The sequence below is a fragment of the Saccopteryx leptura genome, chromosome 4 (assembly GCF_036850995.1).
Source record: "Saccopteryx leptura isolate mSacLep1 chromosome 4, mSacLep1_pri_phased_curated, whole genome shotgun sequence".
Lineage (NCBI taxonomy): Eukaryota > Metazoa > Chordata > Mammalia > Chiroptera > Emballonuridae > Saccopteryx > Saccopteryx leptura.
This window is the reverse complement of record NC_089506.1, coordinates 49,424,845-49,446,819: the sequence shown is the minus strand read 5'-3', so window position 1 is coordinate 49,446,819 and position 21,975 is coordinate 49,424,845. Positions and strand designations below refer to the sequence as shown.

At 37.0% G+C, this 21,975-nt stretch overlaps 2 protein-coding genes across 2 annotated transcripts in view; one reads left to right on the top strand and one right to left on the bottom strand.

Moving 5' to 3' along the window:
* UBAC2 (UBA domain containing 2) overlaps window positions 1–21,975 on the top strand; it is a 242,298-nt gene that overhangs the window by 118,510 nt on the left and 101,813 nt on the right. The window lies entirely within an intron of this gene.
* Window positions 5,461–19,328, bottom strand: LOC136404377 (G-protein coupled receptor 183). Its single transcript, XM_066383696.1, has 2 exons — window positions 19,208–19,328; window positions 5,461–7,718 (listed from the first exon to the last, which is right to left on the bottom strand). The coding sequence occupies exon 2, from the start codon at window positions 7,698–7,700 to the stop codon at window positions 6,618–6,620; it is 1,083 nt and encodes a 360-aa protein (XP_066239793.1). The 5' UTR covers window positions 7,701–7,718; window positions 19,208–19,328; the 3' UTR covers window positions 5,461–6,617.

The window sequence follows — 21,975 nt, the reverse complement described above, 5'->3', positions numbered from 1 at the left end:
CTATGTATGCTTGCAGTTTAGTTGAGTAGAGACATAACATCTAAAAAGCGTTGTTAACGAGAAGCTACATAGTAAGTATGCAAATAAAGCAAAAGAAGTTTTTAAATTTTTGATGATAAACTGTTGAAAAATAAAATAAAATTGTGTATTTTCCCATGTATGTTACATAAATTTTTTTTCCATTGATTTGAGGGGGATGGAGGGAGGAAGGGAAGGTGAAAGGAGAGAGAGGGAGAGAGAGGAAGAGAAACATTGACTTAGTTGTTCCATTTGGTTCTGCACTCATTGCTTGCTCATATGTGCCATGACCAGGTATCAAACCTGTGACCTTGGCACGCCAGGATGACATTTTATCTGCTTAGCCACTTGGCAAGGCCTATGTTACTTTTTTATACAGTGTCTTCTTTCTAACAGTTAAATGATTTTCTCTAAATTTGAACAGTCTGGAAATGCATTATCTGGGATAAATTAAACTTACTGTTGTAGGTTGCTTCTTTGTATATGGAAGGAAGAAGAAAAACTACTGGTACTCCTCATATACTCTCAACAAAAAACATTCTCTTTGGAAAAGAAATTTTTACTGATTTGAATGTCACTCCAGTTTCCAATTTTATATATCTTCCATGATTACTATTTTAATACCAAGCATGCATAATTATCTATTGCTGTCTAACGAATCACAACATGCAATAATAAAACCCCTCATCTGCTATACCTTAATAACACAAGCCATATAGTATCATCAGCTAATATTTGATGACCTATAGTAAACAAATATCTTTTGAGTATTACCTATATGCAAGGTGCTATGCTCGGAACTACACAGAATTTTAAAAAAAGTGACAGTCAAGGTCTCTGCCTCAGTGGAACTTAGGTTTCAGGTGAAGGATATAGGAATAATGCACATGAAATAATAGACCATAGGCTGTATGATGGTTGGCAAAGAGCTTGCATATTATGTAACACTGTTATTTCATTGATTTAAAAAAATCTAGAAAGGCTAAAAGATTGGACAGAGGTAATGTAGCTGACTAGTCCTTAAACCAGAACCAGGGTATAGGTTTCCAGGCCACTGTATCTTTTCTCTTCCTTTGTGGTAAGATAACATACTTCTAAAGTTCAAACTACAACTGTATAAACGTCAAATAAGTTGAGGAAAGATAAGTGGTTTTGAGAAGTCAAAGAAGAATCAAAAAGGAGGTGTGATTAGGATGAATGGAAAGAATAAATGGAGGAAGCAGAATAACCCAACCAGTGAGAACCAAGTATTTGTTATATTCATGGGACAGAGACAAAACCAACGAGGCTAACTTGAACAGTACATGCTGGATAGTGGAGGAAAATTGGGTTGTGGAGGCTTGGAAGTGTAGGAGAGGAACTTGACATTCATATAGTAGATCATGGAGAACTGTTCTCAATCCTTGAGCAGGAAATGACACAATGAAAGTGGGATTAAGGAATATATGTCTGTCAGAACTGGATAGTGTTTGCATTTTTCTTTTCTTACATGGTGTGTATTGGTCTGTTTCATTCTAAACAGGGTTCATTCAGCATTTTAATCAGAAGGCTAGCTTATGTTGTAGCTACAAATTAACCCTGAAATCTCAGTGGCTGAATACATAAGTGCAGTGATTTTCAACCTTTTTCATCTCATGGCACACATAAACTAATTACTAAAATTCTGCAGCACACCATAAATTTTTTTTCCAATCTGACTACCCAAAATGTAAAATTCTGATTTATTCAGACCAGAGGACTATGATCGTATTGGCTGTTGTCATTGATACTTGACAGTCTAAGGGAAAAGATGTCAGTGCCCCTGACTAAATAGTCAGTTATGGCATGTTTTAAAAATTCTTGCAGCACACGGGTTGGAAATCACTGCATAAGTATATTTCTTGTTTGCACTACTTCACTAACACAGGTGGATGGGATATGGTTGTGAGGAATTCTGCATTTATTCACTTCATGACTCCATTCTAACAAAAGCCCCATCATCTAGAACAGTGGTTTTCAACCTTTTTTACGCTTGGGGACTGATGAAAGTAGAATTATTTCAGGGACCTTTAAAGCAGAAATCACCCTGAGCTTAAGCAAATTCGACTAAGATCATTGGGTCTGTAATCTTCATACAACATCAAGGTGTTTAACTCTTTCGCAGTCTAGCACCAGTCTACAGACTGGCAATAGAAAAACACTGATCTAGAACATTGCTGATCGCTGTGGCAGGAGAGAAGAGTGGGATGTAATATTCCTCACTGCTCTCTAACTCTTCAGCCTGAAAGTAACATATGTCACTTTAAATACCACCCATTGGCCAGAAGTAATCACACATGCCCCTCAAGTGAACTCAGAGGTATTTGGTGAACAGTAAGTGTCTCTCCCAAGAATCTCTGAGGATTTGGGGCATTTATTTCTACCTGTCAGGAGTGATCATATAATTGTGATTAAGAGTTCACACTTTGGAATTGGACTACCAGAGTCCAGTCTTGGCAAGTTAAACTTTGCTGGTGTATAATTTCCTTGTCTATAAAACTGGGATAGTAAAGGGAAGAGCCTCACAGAATTATTGGAGGTTGTGAGGCTTGAATGAGAAAACACACACACCTACATAGAGCACTGGACCATGTTGTTAGCAAGTTACTATTATTTTGTTGTTATTAATCTTCTGGCTTCTAGTAGAGCATCTGAAAGGAAAGCTAGAGTTTCTAGTTGAGGGGATCAGTGCGAAAGAAGATGTAGTAGTATGTCCGTGATGCCAGCAGCTGGACTAGGATGATGATACTGGGCAAAGAAAAGATGGGCAGAGTGCAAGAGGAGGAAACCCAAGCAAGATTCACTGGCTAAATACCCCGGGTGAGAGGATGATCAGCTGTGGGTGACTGAGAGAAAGAAGCTTGAGTGTGCAGAGAAATTAGGGGGTCCCTGTGGGGAAAGATGACCTGAAGTTCCAATGTGGTGAAGGGAGATGCCTAGGCACAAGAGGCCACAGGAAGTACAGGAGTAGAGCCATCTCTTAATGGACATGTTTCTGGAAGTGGAGACATTCTCGTACTCTGACAAGTGACAGGCTCTGGAATCACATGTTTGGATTTAATTCCCGCCCTATCTCTCCACGTAGCCTGACACTCTAGTTTCCTCATCAGCAAAATGAAGATAAGTGTGCCTATCTCTTAAAGTAGTGAAGATTAAATGAGATAATAATTGTCCCTTCTAGCTAATTGAGCTTTTAGTTGAAAAGAAATTTGGGGATTATCTTTAAAGCAGTCAGTTTTTCAGAGTTGAATGTAGAACAGACTTCCATTGGCAACAGTTCTCATGAGTGCATTTTGTCCTCTCTGGTTTCAGAGGACTGGGCCATGTTGTCGCCAGATCAGCTTTTCCCTTTTTCATTCTTAGCTGAATAGTCAATGAGCAAATGTTTTTAGCTTTGAAAAGAATAACTGACTATAACAGGCTAAAAGGTGACCAAAATAGACCATTTTAAGGGCTAATTTAAGATTGGTGCTTTCCCCTTTAAAATTGCCTGGTACTTTTTACTTATTGATAGGTGTCACTGCTCTTTCCCTTTTTAAATATAAAATTATTTCCAAGCAGAACATATTTCTGTATCTACATTTAAATTGGCTCGTTGGGCACTTAGCTCTGTCTTTTAATAAGTCTGGTATAAATTGCAGGGTTATAGAGGTTAACTGTCTTAACTACACACATGCTCTGATGTGTAATTAAGCATTAAGGTGTTTCTTTTTAATTCATTGAGAAATTAAGAACTTGACCTATCGATATTTCAGTAGCACTTTAGAATTTTGTTAGTAATAGGGCAAAACAGGTGCTATTCAATTAGATGGATATATGAGAACCATCTCTGTGCCAAGCTCTGTTCCAGGTGCTGTGAAGTTAACAGATGGCGTCTCAATCTCATGAACTCATAGCCTAGCTACTCTTGGTTATTTGTCCTATTTAAGGATAGATTGTCTACTGCAGTATAGTGAAACAATTAATCCTCTAAACTTTTTTGGTCTATGTGATTCAGTTCTGTGTTCTCTATGGACTTAGGGTTATATTCCCCATGCTTCCTCTAATTTACCAGATGCCTTTTCTTAATTTAGGTTTATTTGTAAAGTATGGCTGCTCCTGTCTGCTCATCCTGTTTCACAGGAAAACATTACAGAATGTCTGGACTATTTTGTAAATTATGGAGTTCTTCATATATACCTGATGTCATTTCTCACGTCTAACATTTACTGTTCAGTACTATCTGTACAATTCTGTGCTATCACTGAAGAATCAGTGTATTTATACTGACTTAAACTAAATAGCTTTCAGGTTTTTTTTAAAAATTAACCAAATGTTCCTTTTAGAAATAAACATAAAATTATAGAAGAAGAAAATATGCTTAATTGCCATGTAACTATCAGCTCTCCTAAGATGAGTTTTTCTAACTCATTATTTTAAAAATTGTTAATATTACCTGATTCATGTAGGAAATACTGATGGCATAGTGACTTTCAAACAATGTGTTATTTATAGGGCTATCTCCTTTGTTATGTAAGAGAATATAAAAATTATATAGCACTGTTCTTCTCCAAGTTTACGTTTTTGTGAGGGAAATACAGAAGAAATAAATGTAAAGCCAACTATATAATTATACAGCACAAGGGAAGGTGTCCCAGTGCCATGTGTGAACATTGGCTTCATGAATGAAATAGACAGTCAAGGTCTTTTGAAGGAGAGCAAATAGCTGAGTTTGACTGGAGTCTAGACTTTTTTTTTAAAAAAAGATTAGTTGGAGATAGGTTTAAAATTTACCTTTTTGATAACACAGATACTGATGATGGTCTAAAATTATTCATATAGATTTATGGTGTAGTGTAGGGCGGAGGCAGAAAACTAAACAGATCAAAGAATACGTACTTCCTTGGTCACGTGACATAGATATTTACTTTTATGTTTAAAGGATCTTAAGAATTGACCACATTACCACTGAGAGGACTCTTTCATCTGCTATGAAGCAGCATGTTGGTTCATACATACAGTGGTTTTTGTTCAGATGTCGTCACAGAACTAGTATCCATAAAGATAGTCTAAAATTAAGAAAGCTTTGTTTCTGGTTTTCATTTAGTAGCTTTCATGATGTTTCTCTTTTTTGCTCTTTCTTCTCCTTCACCTGGGAAGGTTTATAGATGAAGGAAAGGTCCTAAGATTCTGACTTCCATCATGTCGTCTCACTTGTCTCCTTAGGGTGTTTCAAAGATCTGTGCCTGTTTTTGTCAGTGAATTTAAAGCCAAGCAGCCCTTTGTGAAGTTAATGCAATACAAAGCTGAAAGTAATCAGTAAATAGTGTTGAATCAATCATTAAGATTCATTTTCTCACAGGATAAAAGTTGAAAATGAGTAAGATAAGAATTTAAAAGAAAATATTTCCAAGATACAAAGCCAATAAAAATTTAAAGTATGACTCATGATACAGCATTTTATTTCTTTATATTCTGCTATCAAAATTGGTATCATTGCTATTATACAATAAATACTGTATGGGTATTTCAGGATTAAGGAAAACAAATTTGAGCTAGCAGTCAGGGTGACTACACTTGCAAAGGTCATATTACTCATACTAAGGTACTCATTTGAGCAAATATATAATGTTATAAAGAATTCTGGGAAATCTTAAGTTTATAATTTTGCATTTTACTCCCTATCATAAAAGGCAAACAGCTGCCCAGAAAATACCACCTGCTGCTCATCTTTTCTACCCTTTCTGATTACCTAAACCATTGAAAGGTACAGGGTACTACCAACCTATGAATGATAATAATAATAATAATAATCCCCTAGAGACCCAAGAAAAACCAAGTATATTTGTATATATTTTATTCCCAAGAAGAATTTAGCAAGTGGACCCTCTTCCCAGTAGGTACCTACACATTCCTAAGCAGTGGCCCTTAAATATGATGTTGGGTGTTTGGAGGAAAAGCCCAGTACTTTCATTGTCTCGTCCCATCATCATGTACTGTCATTTCCAAATCTATCTGCTACTAAATTATAGTCTCCTTGTAACTTCTGCTGATAGTTGACAGTGAGCATTGAAGGACATACTCATAATTTTGTAGAATCCTGTTGTTTATTCCAAAAGAGTTTTTTGAAACAAAATTTTATGATTCAACAAAACATAAAGCTTATGTTATTGAGTAAAAAAAAAAATGTACTGAAGAAATACGTTATCAAAAAAGAAATATGTTACAGTATTAACATTTTTACACTGGCAATATACAATCATAAGTCTTTTCTTTTGCCAAATTTTTGGCAGGAAATGTTAATGATTAAATTTTTCATTAACACAAAACTTTTCCTTTTATACTGAATTATTAAAATAGCCTCCCTTTTGGTATAACATTTCATTTACAAATTAGACCTTTGCTTGATGTTGTTCTCTTGAGTATAAAAAATACATATTTATCAGTTTACTGTGAAGCTGGAAGTGAGAAATTGTGCCCAATGAAAGGAATTTAAGAGAATTCTAATTGGAAGGCAAATAAATCATTTTGCTTTACAAGAAAAGCCCTGAAAAGTTTATCGTACAGTTTACTTTGTGTTAAACCTAAGATTTAATTCCTTTCTATTTTCCATTTAAAGACTTGGAATGTATCATCATTTGAGTTTCTGTCATTTCACGTGAGTTTTCTTCGGGGGCTGACTTCACAGCACTGGAAATTGATACACTGACTTGACGTTTCAGCATCTTCATAACCTTTCTCTTATACCCTTTACATGCAAAGAAATATATAAAAGGGTCCATGCAGCAGTTAAAGTTCATCAGGCATACTGTAAAGTGCAGAGAAATCTGGAATGATTGTCTTTGGCTACATTCCATGAGATCAGGAAAACGAAGCTTCTTAATCATGTGCTGAATAATTGCTACATGGTAAGGTGTGAAACAGAGAATAAACACAACAATTATCAAAATAATTGTGTTGAGAGCCTTTTTGTTTACACCGGATTTCTCGGCTAGTGGGTTTTGTTTAGCAGTTTTAAAGAGTTTGCAACAGATTTGAGAATAGCAGATGAGAATAATTATGAGCGGAAGCACATATCCTATGAAACATGCACCAAGCAGAATCCAGGGAAGAAATTTTGTTTCTTCAAAGTTTGGATATTCCATACACGTATTCCTTTCATTATCCTTCTTTGACATAGATTTTATGAGTAGTGGCAGTGTTTGAGCAAATACTAGAATCCAGACAAATATGCAAATGCCTTTTGCATGTTCAATTCTTTTCATCTTGTTGTATCGCAGAGGATGTACCACAGCAAAGAACCGGTCAATGCTCAGGCAGGTCATGAAGTTCACCCCTGCGTATGTATTGACGTAAAACACGAGAGCTGTTATCCTACAGAATGCCTCGCCAATTCTCCAGTCAAAGCCCAGTGCGTAGTAGGCTATCCGTGTAGGCAAGGCAGTGGTAAAAAGTATATCAGAAATTACTAGATTTGTTGAATATAAGGTGGTAGAGTTGATTTTCTTCCTGTTTTGAACAATGACGACCAAAGCTAACAAGTTTCCTACAAGCCCAATTATGAAGACAATGCTGTAATGCAGAGGCATTACTATCCTGGCTGTGCCATGGTGTACATAGAGATCACAGTCATTTTCCTGAGGAGCTGTAGAGGTTGAAGTAAAATTGTCCATTTTTGTATCCATCAGCTGTGTTCAAGGTCTCTAGAAAAAAAACAAGAAGGATAAGTCTAATTAAAAACAGATTTAACTTGCCTGACCAGGCAGTGGCACAGTGGATAAAGTGTTGGACTGGGATGTGGAGGACCCAGGTTCGAGACCCCGAGGTTGCCAGCTTGAGTGCGGGTTCATCTGGTTTGAGCAAAGCTCACCAGCTTGGACCCACGGTCGCTGGCTCCGGTAAGGGGTTACTCGGTCTGCTGTAGCCCCCTGGTCAAGGCACATATGAGAAAGCAATCAATGAACAACTAAGGTGTCGCAATGAACAACTAGTGATTGATGCTTCTCATCTCTCTCCGTTCCTATCTGTCTGTCCCTATCTATCCCTCTCTCTGACTCTATCTCTTTCTCTAAAAAAACAAACAAACAAAAAAACAACCAGATTTAACTCTAAGTAATGTAAACTACCTTTTATATATCTAATGTAAAAATTTTAAAGATTCATACAATTTTTAAAAATCTAAGATCTGTAATATGGTTATATATAACAGGAAGAACAGAATAAGATTCATGTTTTTACTCCCACAATTTGGTGATTTTGGCAAAGCCCTGTTAAAGGGACTAGAACCATCTAAATAGGACATTTTTGTGACAAAAGGGAATACATTAACTTTTTAGGCAGAACTTTACCCTTCCTTTTTTGAATCATTGCCTGACTAAGAAAATCATGTAAAGCACCTCACATTTCAGATGGGCATAAAACTTTGCTTTTAAACTGAATTTCGGTCAGACTTTTTTTTTTTTCCCAAATGCATATCACTGCCAGGAAATGAAATCAGTCACACATTTATGTAGTGAAATATGAACTTACCACGGTGATCTGATTTGTGTTAATCTAAAAAGTATGAGAAACAAGGTAAGGCTTTGTTAGGAACTTTTAAGTTTTCTTAAAAAAAAATAAAGATGATAATGAAGATGACTATGATAACCACAAGAAAAATGACAAAAAAGAAGAGAAAGAAAAAACTTAAGTTGCTTCAAGGGAAAAATTTCAAGTTAATTTTAAACTGTGTCATTCCTCAGGTACCCCACTAATGCATGTAGTATATGTTCTTTCATTTACAGATAGTAGGAAGCATCACACATGTGATATTTTTTATACTGCTTTATTCACTTAACATGTTCATGGACCAGTGAAATATCTGACATGTATAGATCTTATGTGGACATTTGATAGGTATTCTACAGTTTAATTTGCTTAGCTATTTTCTTGATGAACATTTGGATTATTTTCAACTTTTTTCTTGTTACAATGTTAGGATAAAATTTCAAGTTCTACAGTGAAAAGTAGAAAAATCCTCAAGTTCAATTCCCAGTCAGGGCACACAGGAGAAGTGGCCATCTGCTTCTCTATACCTCCCTCCATCTCTCTTTTCTCCTCCTGCAGCCATGGGTCGATTGATTCAAGTGTGTTGGCCCTGGGTGCTGAGGATGGCTCCATGGAGCCTCTACCTCAGGCACTAAAAATAGCTTGGTTGCTAGCATTGGCCCAAGATGGGTAAATCATGGGCCCCAGACAGGGTTCGCCAGGTGAATTCCAGTTGGGTCACATGCAGGAGTCTGTCTCTCTATCTCCCCTCTGCTCACTCAAGTTTTTAAAAAAGGAAAGCGTAGAAAACTCCTGCAATAAAACTCCATATATAAGGCTGAACTTTGATAAAACTAAGGAAGAGCAAAGAATAAACTCTGTGCAGTTATTTTTAGATGAAACATTTTCTGATAGAACTATGTGCATGAATCTCATTTGAAAGTCACCAAAATTAAGGGAAATTTTCACTCTAGCTGGTGATGATGGAACTGTATGTTAAAGGAAGAGGACTCTGTTTAGCCATATCCAGGCACCAACTGCAAATCTGCTTCTCTGACTGCTGTATTAAACGAATTGAATCTCTACTAAACTAGTTTTAACAGTCTTAATACAGTGATGCTACCAGATAATGAGGTTACCAGAGGGTTGCACTAATGTTATATGTGTGTCGTTACATACATTGTTGATAATCATTCGAATATGGAAATATGATCTAAACTAAAAGGCAACAAAAATGGAAGTAGAACTTATTAATCATGAGAAGACAGAAAAGGAGATTATGGAGGAATATGGAAGAATGAGGATGGTAAATAAAAAACAAAATAAGAGGGTAAGAATGTGTCACAGAAAATTTAAATGGATTGATTACACTTCCCTGTTGAAAGAGACGATCAGTTTGGATTTTTAAAAATCTAGCTCTATGCTACTTAGAAGAAACATAAGTCAAAGTGATTTAGAAAGGTTGAAAATAAAGGCTTAGGAGAACACATTCCAGGCAAATACCAAACAGTATGGAAAGCAATATAAACATCAGAAAAAATAGGATTCAAGCATATCTAATATTAATAGGGATAAAGGTCACTACAAAAGTTAAAAGAATAGTTTACAAAGAACGTACAAATAATCATGATAGTGTATATAACAAAAAATATCTGACAGAATTTAAAGGAGAAATTGGCAAATCCACAATCACAATGGGAGATTTTAACACATTTTTATTAGAATATGCCAGATAAAAAAGAGATTAAAGACTTAGATTTACCCACATGACTTGAAAGCTAACAGACTTTGTGTTGAAGGCACATGGCCATTTGCAAATTTGACTATGTTATGAGGTTGTCAGAGATATCTCAGAACTTGCAGAAAATCATCTGGCAGTCACATTTCCTGTGACTACAGTGCAACTAAATTATATATTAACACTAAGAAGGTAATCTGGAATCTAAAAAATATATTTCTAAAGAATGCATTGGGCTAGGGAATGACAATGCAAATTTTGAAGTGCTTAGAACTGAATAATAAAAACGCTTCATGCCAAAACTGAGGAATGTGACTAATGAGTTAACTGAAGATGGATGCAAAGCCTTGAATGCATTTATTTTAAAAAAGATTGAACTAGATCAGTTAAACATATAGCTCAAGAAGCTATAAAAGAATTGAATAATATGCCCAAAGAAGGTAAACACAAATAAAAACAATTGCAGAAATAGAAAATAAAACCAACCAAAAACAATATAGACTTTGTATTTTACCCAGAAAAATGTGAAATGATTCTTGAAAAGGAAATCATGGGAATTGCAATTGTGGAATAAATGTAGGAAAAGACTTTGTCCGGTTCATGGGCGAAGTGACTTTTCAAGAACTGAGCTGAGCCGTGAGGGTGTGACTATTCAAGGCAGAGGCTGCAGCTTAGAAACTATACCAAGAGCTTCTTTTTCTACTTTCTATGGAAAAAGATTTTTTTTTTCTGAAAATCTCAACAGATACCTTTTTAAAAAAAACTGTTATATAAGACATTTCCATGTTTATTTATTTATTTTTTTTACAGATAGAGAGAGGGATAGATAGGGACAGAGAGACAGGAATGAAGAGAGATGAGAAGCATCAATCATTAGTTTTTCGTTGCGACACCTTAGTTGTTCATTGATTGCTTTCTCATATGTGCCTTGACCATGGGGCTACAGCAGAGCGAGTAACCCCTTGCTTGAGCCAGCAACCTTGGGTCCAAGCTGGTGAGCTTTGCTCAAACCAGATGAGCCCACGCCCAAGCTGGAGACCTCAGGGTCTCGAACCTGGGTCCTCTGCATCCCAGTTCGACGCTCTATCCACTGCGCCACCGCCTGGTCAGGCTCAACAGATACCTTTTATTTTGAGAAGTATTTCCAAGCAGGTTCATGGGAAATGCTTTTAGAATACATAATAGGGAAAAATACACTGGAGTCTGGTAATCCTGCATGTGAATAATTATTATTGTAGAGCTCAGGAAAGTTACCACTAATTAAAGAATCAGAGAAGAATATGCCATTACTTCACTGAATGTGCCTCTTCGCTGAATAAAGTGCAGCGTCCAGTAGAGCCAGAAATGGCAGTGGTTTCAGAACATTTCAAGTTAAAGCATGTTTAACACCGTGTTAATTATCAAGGTGAAAATCTACAATCTAATTAAATATCCATCATGAGGGGATTGGTTAAATATATGATGGTATAACCATATAGTCGAATTCTATGTAGCCATTGATAATGGCAATGTAGATGCCTATTTCTTGACAGGGAATAATGAATGTTAAGTAAGCAAACAGATTACATAACAAACTGCTTTTGGGGGAGGAAAAGCAACCGTGTACACACACACACACAGCCCTACCTTTGCATGGATGTATATGCAAAAACATAATTTTGTATAAGGAATTTTTAAATTTTATTTATATGGTCTAACATTTTAAATTTTTATTTTTTAATTTATTGGGTTGGCTTGGTTTGCCAAAGTATACAGGTTTCAAGTGTACCCCTCAGTATAACACCATCTATATACTGCATCATGCCTGCCCCACTGTTTTAACTGAACATTGACTGAAATAAGTAAATAAGTAAATACGTATTTTTGTCTGAGGAAAAAAAAATTTAATTCAGCACTAGCTTTATCTATAAATAGCCTGGGCACAATGTGGCAGCTTCTCCAGAGCAGGGGAACGATTCTTCCTAAGGACCACGGGATTCCCACTTCCACGTGAGGTGCCTTCCCAGATGGGAAGCCCGATCTGTGGACACTGGATTACAGAACCCTGAAGGGAAGACTGTTGAGGGGCCTCTTACTACCCACACTAGTCCTGTGTCAAAGAAAGGCACTTGCACTTGGTCATGCAAATATCCTGGCTCAGAAATGATCTTAGGTAAAGAAAATCTAGGCTGTTTTGAAATATATTTATTTGGGTATTTGTAACCCATCGGAGGCTGATTCCATCAGCCCACAGCTCTGGTTTATTACTTAAGTTCTTGCTTATTTCTCTCCCTATTATTAATTCTGTAGTGTTGGTCAAGTTTATCTTTTCCAGACTGACAGAAAAAAAGAAAAATCCTTTCACATATTTGTTGTTATCTCATTCTTAAATTGGTCAATCCCAATTTATTACCCTCTTCCCTCAGAGATAGTATTTTATACCTTCCTTTAATCATCTTAGAATTCAGAATTACTTTCCTGAGCCTTGACTTCCTCTATTCTTTTATTCAGCAGTGATTGTTTTAGTGCCTCCATATGCTAGGTTCTGGAAATACAGAAATGGTATCTTTACTATCCGAGGGCCTGAAGCTGCAGGATGCATGTGTGATACTCGGATTGTGCTGTTATCTGTATGAGGCGTTACCTCAGTCTTCTCCACCCTGGCTTCCTCTCACACATGCCGGGGTTCTGCTTTTTACAGTGCTCCTCTGTCTGCCTTTGGAGTGCAAATTCCTCTTTTAATCATATCTAACTTCCTTCTTTCCTTTCTGTAACTTATTTACTTTGGAATATATTTTAAGTATTTCACATTTTCATAACTATTAGGCAACAGCTTCTGACATGTTATTTAGGATAGATGCACTGAATTGTCCTTGAAAATGCTATGGCTTGTCATTTTATTGCAAGGAGAAAAACACAAAAGACATGTTTGCTCTAAATATTTTTTCCTTATTATACTTGTATGTGTAAGAACTATAATTTCCTCGTAATGTTTTCTAGTGCAAAGATATGTGTGGTCCCTAAACTATTCTGAATGCCCAGTGCCCCGAGGGACATAAATAAGGACTACAGCTCTGCCCTGAAGGCACAGCTAGTAACCCGGCGGGGTCCTTGTGGAGGCTCCACCAGAGGAACTTCTTTTCCTCCTGAAATTGAACTACCTGGCAGCTTCTCAGGCAAACACCTATGCCAGTTCTCTTCTCATTTCTGTTAATAAGCAAAGGAGACTGTCTCAGTGTTGTCTCTGTAATGCACTATTAATTCTTTCAACTTTACTGTTATTCTAATGTGTGTAGAATAGCAAGTTACTCCACAGTGAAATGTCCTCCAAAGTATTTTTACTTATATTTTTGGAAGTGGACCTGTGCATGTTTTCCCAAGAATTGAGTTCATTGTGCATAGAGCAGGTAATGTTTCTTAAGACACTAGCGTCTCGTTTTTGTATAACCGGACATGTTGACATGAATTGACAAATTTCCTTCTAGCCACAGAAAGGAAAAAACAAAAGGTCCCCCAAAACTCATTTATTAGTAGTTCAGAAAATTGTCTAAGCTCTAATATAATTTGTGCTCCATGGAAATATTTACCCCGGACACCAACTTGGAGCCTTTCTTTTATGATTTTTTACAGGATATATATAGATATATCCTGTTATATATATATATATAATCCTTCTGCAATCCCAATTTACTTGCTTAGAAATTATTTTCTCTGCTTTTATTTGTGAAAAAAACAGAATAAAGCTTCACTATATTCAAAGTTTAGTAAGGGCTAGAATACCAGCTTTTAGTTTTTCTTTTAAGATTCCTGAAAAGTCACCTTTATCTCAATATTTATTCTCTTAAGAATTCTCTTATGAATTATTCTCTTATGAAAAGGGATTGAACTCCTACTGATTTTTTTTAAATTCAGGCCTTCACAGTGAATTGAATGGGTCAGGTAATGCTGAAAGGATAATTAATAGGAGGTGACTTCTCTATAAGATGAAGTCTGCTCGAGAGGGTTTAGACATTGAGATGATCTGACTCAGAGTGTCCACAGTGGCATGCCCCAGAGAGGAAGTTCAGGAGCACACTTTCAAAAACAACCATAAGAGCCACAAAAATGTGGATATGTATAATATGGTGAAATGATTAGGTTTGATCCAATTCTTTCTGTGATTTTTGTTGATAGACTATCCTTTGGCTATTTTAGATACAAGATTGAGGAAATTTTTCTGGGGTGAGAAACAATCAAATTGAAGGGGGGCAGACAAAGGCTTGGTTAGTTGATGGAAATAACTAGGATTCTGTCTACCGAGGAAATAGAGCAGCACAGATGTAACAGGACTGAAGGCTGATGCTGCTTAGTGTCCTTGAAGACTAGCATACTTCATAGAAGAAAGAAATCATTGATTCTTCTTCCAGTTACATAGTTTTTAAGTATTTGATAATAACTTGTAGAAGCCTCCTTGTTTTTGAAGCTGAATAAACAGGGACATTGGAATTCAGTCCACTGGGGTCTAGCACCCAATCAGTGATTTCATCTTCTTTTTAGTAGACTAAGCAACTATCACCTGAGGGGTTGTATGTGCCTTTTGCCTATAAAATAGGCAGGTAGGAAACATTAATTCCTGATTGTGGGAAAGAAACCCGAGGCACAGACAGGCTGTGACCAGCACAGGCACAGCTCTTCTTCACCTCATTGGCAAGGTCAGATTGTCTATTTCATAGTGCTGCTACTCAGTGCTTTACCTAGTTAAACAAATCTTTGTACACTATTGAGATGATTTTTTGTTTCTAACCCGCCTTGAGTCCTAAATTAAGAGCTAAGACTCTGTCCAAGATTCATTGTTTGAAAGAATGTAAGGAATATTGTTCAGAAAGGTGGCACACTAGCACTGCCTGCACTTGCTCAGAATGAAACCTCACACTTGCCAGAGTGTTTACATTCAAGGGAGAGTTGTCCCTGGTCAGTCTGTCTGAGGGGACCTCACTTCCCTGTCTCTCTGGGGAGCTCACTTTCTCTGGCTTGTGGAAATGTGACTGCCACCCCACGACATAGTCTGGTTCAGCCTACCTCTCAGTAGGACTGCAGAGGGTCACTAACAGTACAATGCATGGAGACTGGTTTCAAGACAGAAAGCCAGTGTTTGCCGGTCTGCAGTTTCTTTGTGCCTCTACAGTGTCCTGAACTCAGTGGGAACTTAATCAAGACCAATTTCAGCTTCTGTAGGTAGGCATGCACATTAGAATTGATGGGAAAGTGAAAGGTGCCTGACATTTAAATTATTTGGTTAAACACCCACTTGTACATTGAGGGGTTTACGTATTCCAGCTACTTTTCTTTCACCTTTCACTGATTGTTTATCCCTTGTGTGGCTTTTAGTAACTTCAGTACTGACTAAGATGCCATGAAAGTTGTCAAAGATGAAGACAGAGGATGTAGTAACACTGAGGACTTGAAGTCTATGGCATAATATTTAGGAACTATAAGAAAAAAGAATCCCACTATAAAACTCAATTCAGTGTAAGGAGGACAAATATTGTGTTTCCTTGTGGTGTGACTTGACCTCTATGCAGGATAACTAACTGCATGATATCAAGAAGCTCTTCATAATGAAGACCTGAGTCTATATAATCTATATCCTCTGAGTCTAAATTGTTTCCAGAAATAATATTTATATGTATCCTTTTTTTCTTAAAGTTCTCGGGAATGTCAACTTTTGGGTTTTGTCTCTGTTATCTCATGGAAATTAGAAACATTAAATATCCTTATTTTATGGATAAACAGAATTAGGTTGTTTACCGTCCTCCCTCAGTACAGGTGCCAAGTCAGGGATCATGAAGGCAGCCAGCACTCTGTGTCCTCCTTCACACAACCTTTCTAGCCAGTCCGCATTTCTTGTGCCTTTGGCCTGCTGACCTCTGCCCCTGGCAGTTATGTTGTGTCTTACTCCCACCACCTCTGCCTGCTTTCATTTCAGGCTAGCCTTACTTCTGGTGGAATCACTACAGCAGTTCTGGCGATGCACTTCTAATGGTGCCCATTGAAACCCAGATACACCAGAAGCTCCCTATTGTGACACACCCTGTCCTTCCTGATTGGGCTCCACTTCTCTCTTCAGCTGGTCTCTGGCCATCTTCCCTCCTGCAGTGTCCTGGCTCCAGCCACACTGAACCACTTACATTCTTTGGATGCCCTCTATTCTCGCTGCTCTGTGCGTTTCTGCTGCCCTTCCTGTCTTGATGCCTCCTCTCCTCTGTCATGAATTCTTAGCTCCCACTTTCCTTCAAGACTTAGTTCAAAATCAGCTGCTTCTGGAAGCTTCTCTGATGTTATTTTCTCCTGTTCCTTACCAGCACCCACAGAAAGGCAATGTGGCGTGTCTTTGTTGGGGCATTATGCCTTGTGATACCATCAGTATTGTTGATTTTTCTCTCTCTGTTTTCTACTAGCTGGTGAAGTCCTATGAAAGGGGACTGTATTGTTAATTTTGTGTATCTGCAGCTGATCCATAATCAATGCTTAATAAATCCCCATTAAAGAATAGCAAAGTCCCGGCCTTCCAGACTGTGCCAGGCACTGCCCTGAGTGAATCCTCATAAAACTTGCACAAATCAGTCTGAATGATGAAACTGAGGCACAGTGCCCTTTCATGATTTGCCTGAAGATGTAGTTGTTAAGTGTCAGGATTTAAAGCAGGCAGTTTGGCTCTGGTAATCACATTCAGTGCAATACATTCTCTTCCTAGCTCCTATTTCCAACATTATCTGATGTTTTTGGTAGAAAACAAATCAGAAGGCATCTGAAAACTTTAACACATACAAGCTCATACTTCTCTGCACAAGAGAGAAGAGTAGGCCTAGGGAGATGGGAAGGGGGAGGAAATGGAAACATGTTGATTTAAATAAAGGAATTTATGAATTTGTAGCATATTTTAAAGTAAGTAAAGGTTTTATAAATGATTTTAGATTTTAGTATTTTTAGCATTATTTCTGTAAAGCCATTTGGACTGGAATTTCCATTGAAAGAAAATGATGGGTCCCCAAGATACCTTTTATGTTATTAATTTATTTTTATTGTACTTTCTGGGTATTTGCAGATATTTAACAAAATATTTTTATTCTTTTCTGTGGCCTTTTAAGATACCACAAGAATCTTTGTTAGTGCTTCAGTTTTCATATATATATATCTTGTCTTAGGTTGAAGCCCTATACTTTACAGACTTCTTGGGGAACTGAGAAACTATCAATGTATAGACAGGAGGACGCTACTCATCCTGAGCATGTACTGCACCCTCAGGCTGTGTAACAGCTCCAGCAGGCCCTGACTGCAGCAGGAAGAAAGGGTCACTTGTAAACTTTACTGGGTGTATGCTCTTCTTTTAAGTATAAACTTCTTAAAGGATGATGGCTTTATCTTATATAACATTTTTATCCTATAGATTATTTCAGAACTCTCTTATAATAGGTACCTAGTAAATGCTTATAGAATACATAAATGAATGAGTCATATAGTGACCTGAGCTAATATTTATTCCATTAAATGACTAGTCATGTTATTACTGACAAGCTCTGGGAAGCCAGTTGAAAGTAATTTATAAAAGGAATTACCACCACCACCACTTGTTAGGTGATCATGTGAGTGAAGATGCTTTGTAGAGTGGTGTGTTCTGCAGTGTTGAGTCCAAAAAGTACAATTAAATCCCTGAGGGAAAGCATACACTGTAATAATACTAGCAAATACAGAGTCCAGACAGTAAATTTATAACCATACATTCACTCAGTCTGTATGTAAAGTATTCAATAAAGATCTGAAAATAAGTTCAACAAATAATTCTCAGAGAAATGATAGCACAAGGAAACTTTGCCTGTTGAATTCATCCTTTGGCAGTTTAATAGACAGAGGGAGGGGAAAACAGTGTTAGCAGACAATTTCTAAGCAGTTAGTGTGAGAACCAGTGTTATAAGGAGTTGGCAGTATTATTACTCTCCATACAAATGAAACAACTGATGCCAGAGATATTCCGTAACTTGTCCAAGGCTACACAGAGCCCAGGTTTGAGCCTGACTCCAGAGTTGAGGCTCTTAACACTACACAGTATTGCACTTAGAGTGACACCCCTCAGACAATTAAAAAAATGCATCTTCCTTTAGAGTAAGTTTCCTCACAGCTTTTATATATTTTGTCAAAAGTTTCTGTTACCTTTATTCCCAACCTGGACATAACTATTGGCAAAACACTGCATATAATTTGTTTTGTGATTTGCTTTTTTCAACACATAGAAGTTCTAGAAAAAAATATAGACATGTTTAACCTTACTGATCATCAGATGCATATAAAGCAAACAACAGAAATATTCTTTTTGTTTTTACTTATCAGATTAATAGTCTATATTTAGAGTTAAACTCAGGTTGGCTGAGAAACAGTGAAGCCCAAACTGTCACTACTTAGAGGGTAAATTAGTAAAATGTTTTTATAAACCAAAAACACCAATTTATACCAAAAGCTTTAAAAAATATAGAAACAATAGAAGTATAGAAAAGACTTTTTGTATATAGATATATAGTCAAATAGTAAAATGTTACAACTCCTTTTTTAAATTGTGCTGAATAACTTGTTATATATACAATATATTTAAGTCTTAAAATAATTTTATTCCTTTCCCTTAATACTAAAGTATCCTGAAGTATTGGCATTATTTGCTGATATATACTTGATACTATTTTTTGTAATTGTGAGTTCACACATAAATATAAAGTAAGCTTATTTTTTAGCAAAGATGTTTATGGCATGAACCATTGCTTTCACCAGCTTAATAGTAGCTGATTAGACCACTTTTCTTAGACATCTTTATGGTTTGTTATTGAATACATTCTTTCCCTTTCTTTTATACCTTAAGTAGGCTTTCAAAGTGTTTCTTAACTCAAAAGACTTTGTTGAAAAAGCAAAATATTAAGTACTTACCTCTCAGTGACTTGTTCAGGCTTCTGTGCAGTAGCAGTCAGGATTTGAGCGAACTGAAGTAGGTTAACCATGGCATGTTGTTCCACGAAAGATTATGCAGACATCCTTTTATCGTGGTGACTTTTTTTTCTGTCACGCTGGGACTGAGCATAGTAACGTAATGATCAGTTAGCCTCATGTATGCATGTACACTTTTTTTTAAAAAAAATGGGAAGTGAAAATTTTCTGTTAGTGATTTTTTTAAAATAGTTATCCAAAAACCCCTTGGATTTTATGAATTGCTGATCTCTATGGAACTTTATAAATTTTTCTATAAATATTTAAGTTTTAAAAAATTATGTGAAAGAGAAGCAGTAAACCTTAACCAGAAAAATAAATGAGTCATAGTTACTGATGATTTTATATTTATAGTTTGTCTTTAAGTATGAGTTTTTAAGGGGGAAAAATGTCAACTTTGACAGATTTGTTTACCTGGAAACTTGATATAGGGGATAGTTTGCTAAACAGCTTGTAAGAAAGAAATAAAAGTTTTTGTGGTGAGTGGGAGAAAGATAATCTTTTGCATATATACAAGGATTGTTGATGTTTTTAGTTAGGAGTTTAACTTTTCTGAACCAGTGACTACATGGACACATGAGTGACAAGGGGAAGGTTGAAGGGAGCGTTTGCAGTTAAAACTGAGCCTCTTGTGCACAAAATGAAGGAGATCTATGCTGTTCACCTTAGTTTTAATTGACTGTTTAAGTCAACAGTGTAATATGGCTATCAAAATGGAATTTATTGGTAGGCTGAATTAACAGAAATCTAGTGCTCGAAACAAAGGAGGTATTTACGCTTACCCAGGACTGATCTGACCATTTCCAGTCAGCTCTGGGTGCTGTGTTTTACAAAAGGCATAGATGACTTAGAGTGTGCCTGGAGTGGTGAGGATTCTGGATCCTAGGTCCTAGGAGAAATGATTGAATAAACTGAGACTGTCTAGGCTTGACAGGGATACGGTCATTATTTTCATGCATTTGGAAGATGTCTCATAGGAAAGGGTTTAGGTTGTATATGTCAATTTTCCTAACTCCAGAGAATAGAAGGAAAGCTAATAAGACAAAGCTACTGGAGATAGCTTTCAAATCAAAATATGAGTTTAGTTCCCAAATGTTAGGATCATGAAAATATGGAGTAGGTTGCCTCTTATTTAGGTACTTGCATAAACTGGACAACTCCTTTGAAAGATGGTGTAGAGTATTGAATCATTTGGTAGGAATATGTAGCTCTGTGACTTCAGAGGCCCTTTTATTTTAAGAGTTCCTCAAAATGACCAAGTGGTTTTAGCCTCTCAATGGTATTATAACATTTAATAGCTTATTGGGTTCTTCCTAGCGCTAAAATGCTGACTCTGTAAAGAACCCTTGCCAAACAGAAGAGCAATTCTTTGGGCCTCCCTCAACCCCCACAGTCTATAAAATAAAAGCCATTGAACTAAGTGGTCACCAAGATAATTCTCAGTGCAAAAGATTCTATGAGAGGGAAATAGAGATTTAAATAATTGATGGGTAAATGCGATAGAACATTCTAGAACTAGTTTTTTTTTTAAATTTGGATAGAATAATACTTGAAGCAAGACACTGTTGAAATTTTTCAATTTGTTGAAAGGCCATCCTGTTGGGATGTTTGAGTTTTTAACTTCTGAAATAGTTTTTATTAAGTAAAACATTGTTATATCATACAATGAAAACTTAACTAGGTAAAGTAAATGTATTCGCAAACCAGATCTACCTCTGTTTTGGTATTAGAGTAGTCAAGAAGAGGTGATGGGGTAATTGTCCAGCAAGATGCTATTGAGATTTTGAGCAACATAATTTCATAAGCTCACAAACTTTATTTTTATGGTTGTTGAAAGATGAAGCCCTTACCGGCTGGCTCAGTGGTAGAGTGTCTGCCCGGCATGTGGTTGTTCCAGGTTCGATTCCCAGTCAGGGCACACAGGAGAAACGACCATCTGCTTCTCCACCGCTCGCCCTCTTCTCTCTCTCTCTTTCTTTCTCTCTCTCTTTCTCTCTCTCTCTCCCTTTCTCTCTCTCTCTCTCTCCTCCTGCAGCCATGGCTCAGTTGGTTCAAGCACATCAGCTCCATCTGGCCTCAGCCTTAGGCGCTAAAAATAGCTTGGTTGTGAGCATGGTCCAAGACAGGGGTTGCTGGGTAGATTGCAGTTAGGGCGCATGTGAGAGTCTGTCTCTCTATTTCCCCTCTTACATGGAAAAGAAGAAAAAAAATTTTTTAAAGAAAAAAAGAAAGATGAAAAGGTGGTGGCACAGTGGATTTTGTGTCGACCTGAGATGCTGAGAATCCAGGTTCAAAATCCCGAGGTCACTGGCTTGAGTGCAAACTCACTGAGCACAGGGTCGCCAGCTTGAGCATGGGATTATACACATGACGCCATGGTTGCTGGCTTGAGCCCAAGGGGTCACTGGCTTGGCTGGATCCCCCTGGTCAAGGTGCATATGAGAAGCAATCAGTGAACAATTAAAATGCCTCAACTATGAGTTGATGCTTCTCATCTCTCTCCCTGACTCACTCTGTCTCTCTCTCTCTCTCTCTCTCTCTCTCTCTCTCTCACACACACACACACACACACACACACACACACAAAATGTTACCAGGATCTTTTCAGTTGTACTATAAAAGTGGTGTCAGTGTCCTTTTCTGTATAAGGGGTAAGAGACATTTGTGACCTGAACTGAGGGTTTCTATTATTTGTTCTATTGAGTACAGTT

Excerpts from the sequence above, each read along its gene's own strand:
- LOC136404377 (XM_066383696.1), bottom strand. The coding sequence starts at position 7,700 with ATGGATACAAAAATGGACAATTTTACTTCAACCTCTACAGCTCCTCAG.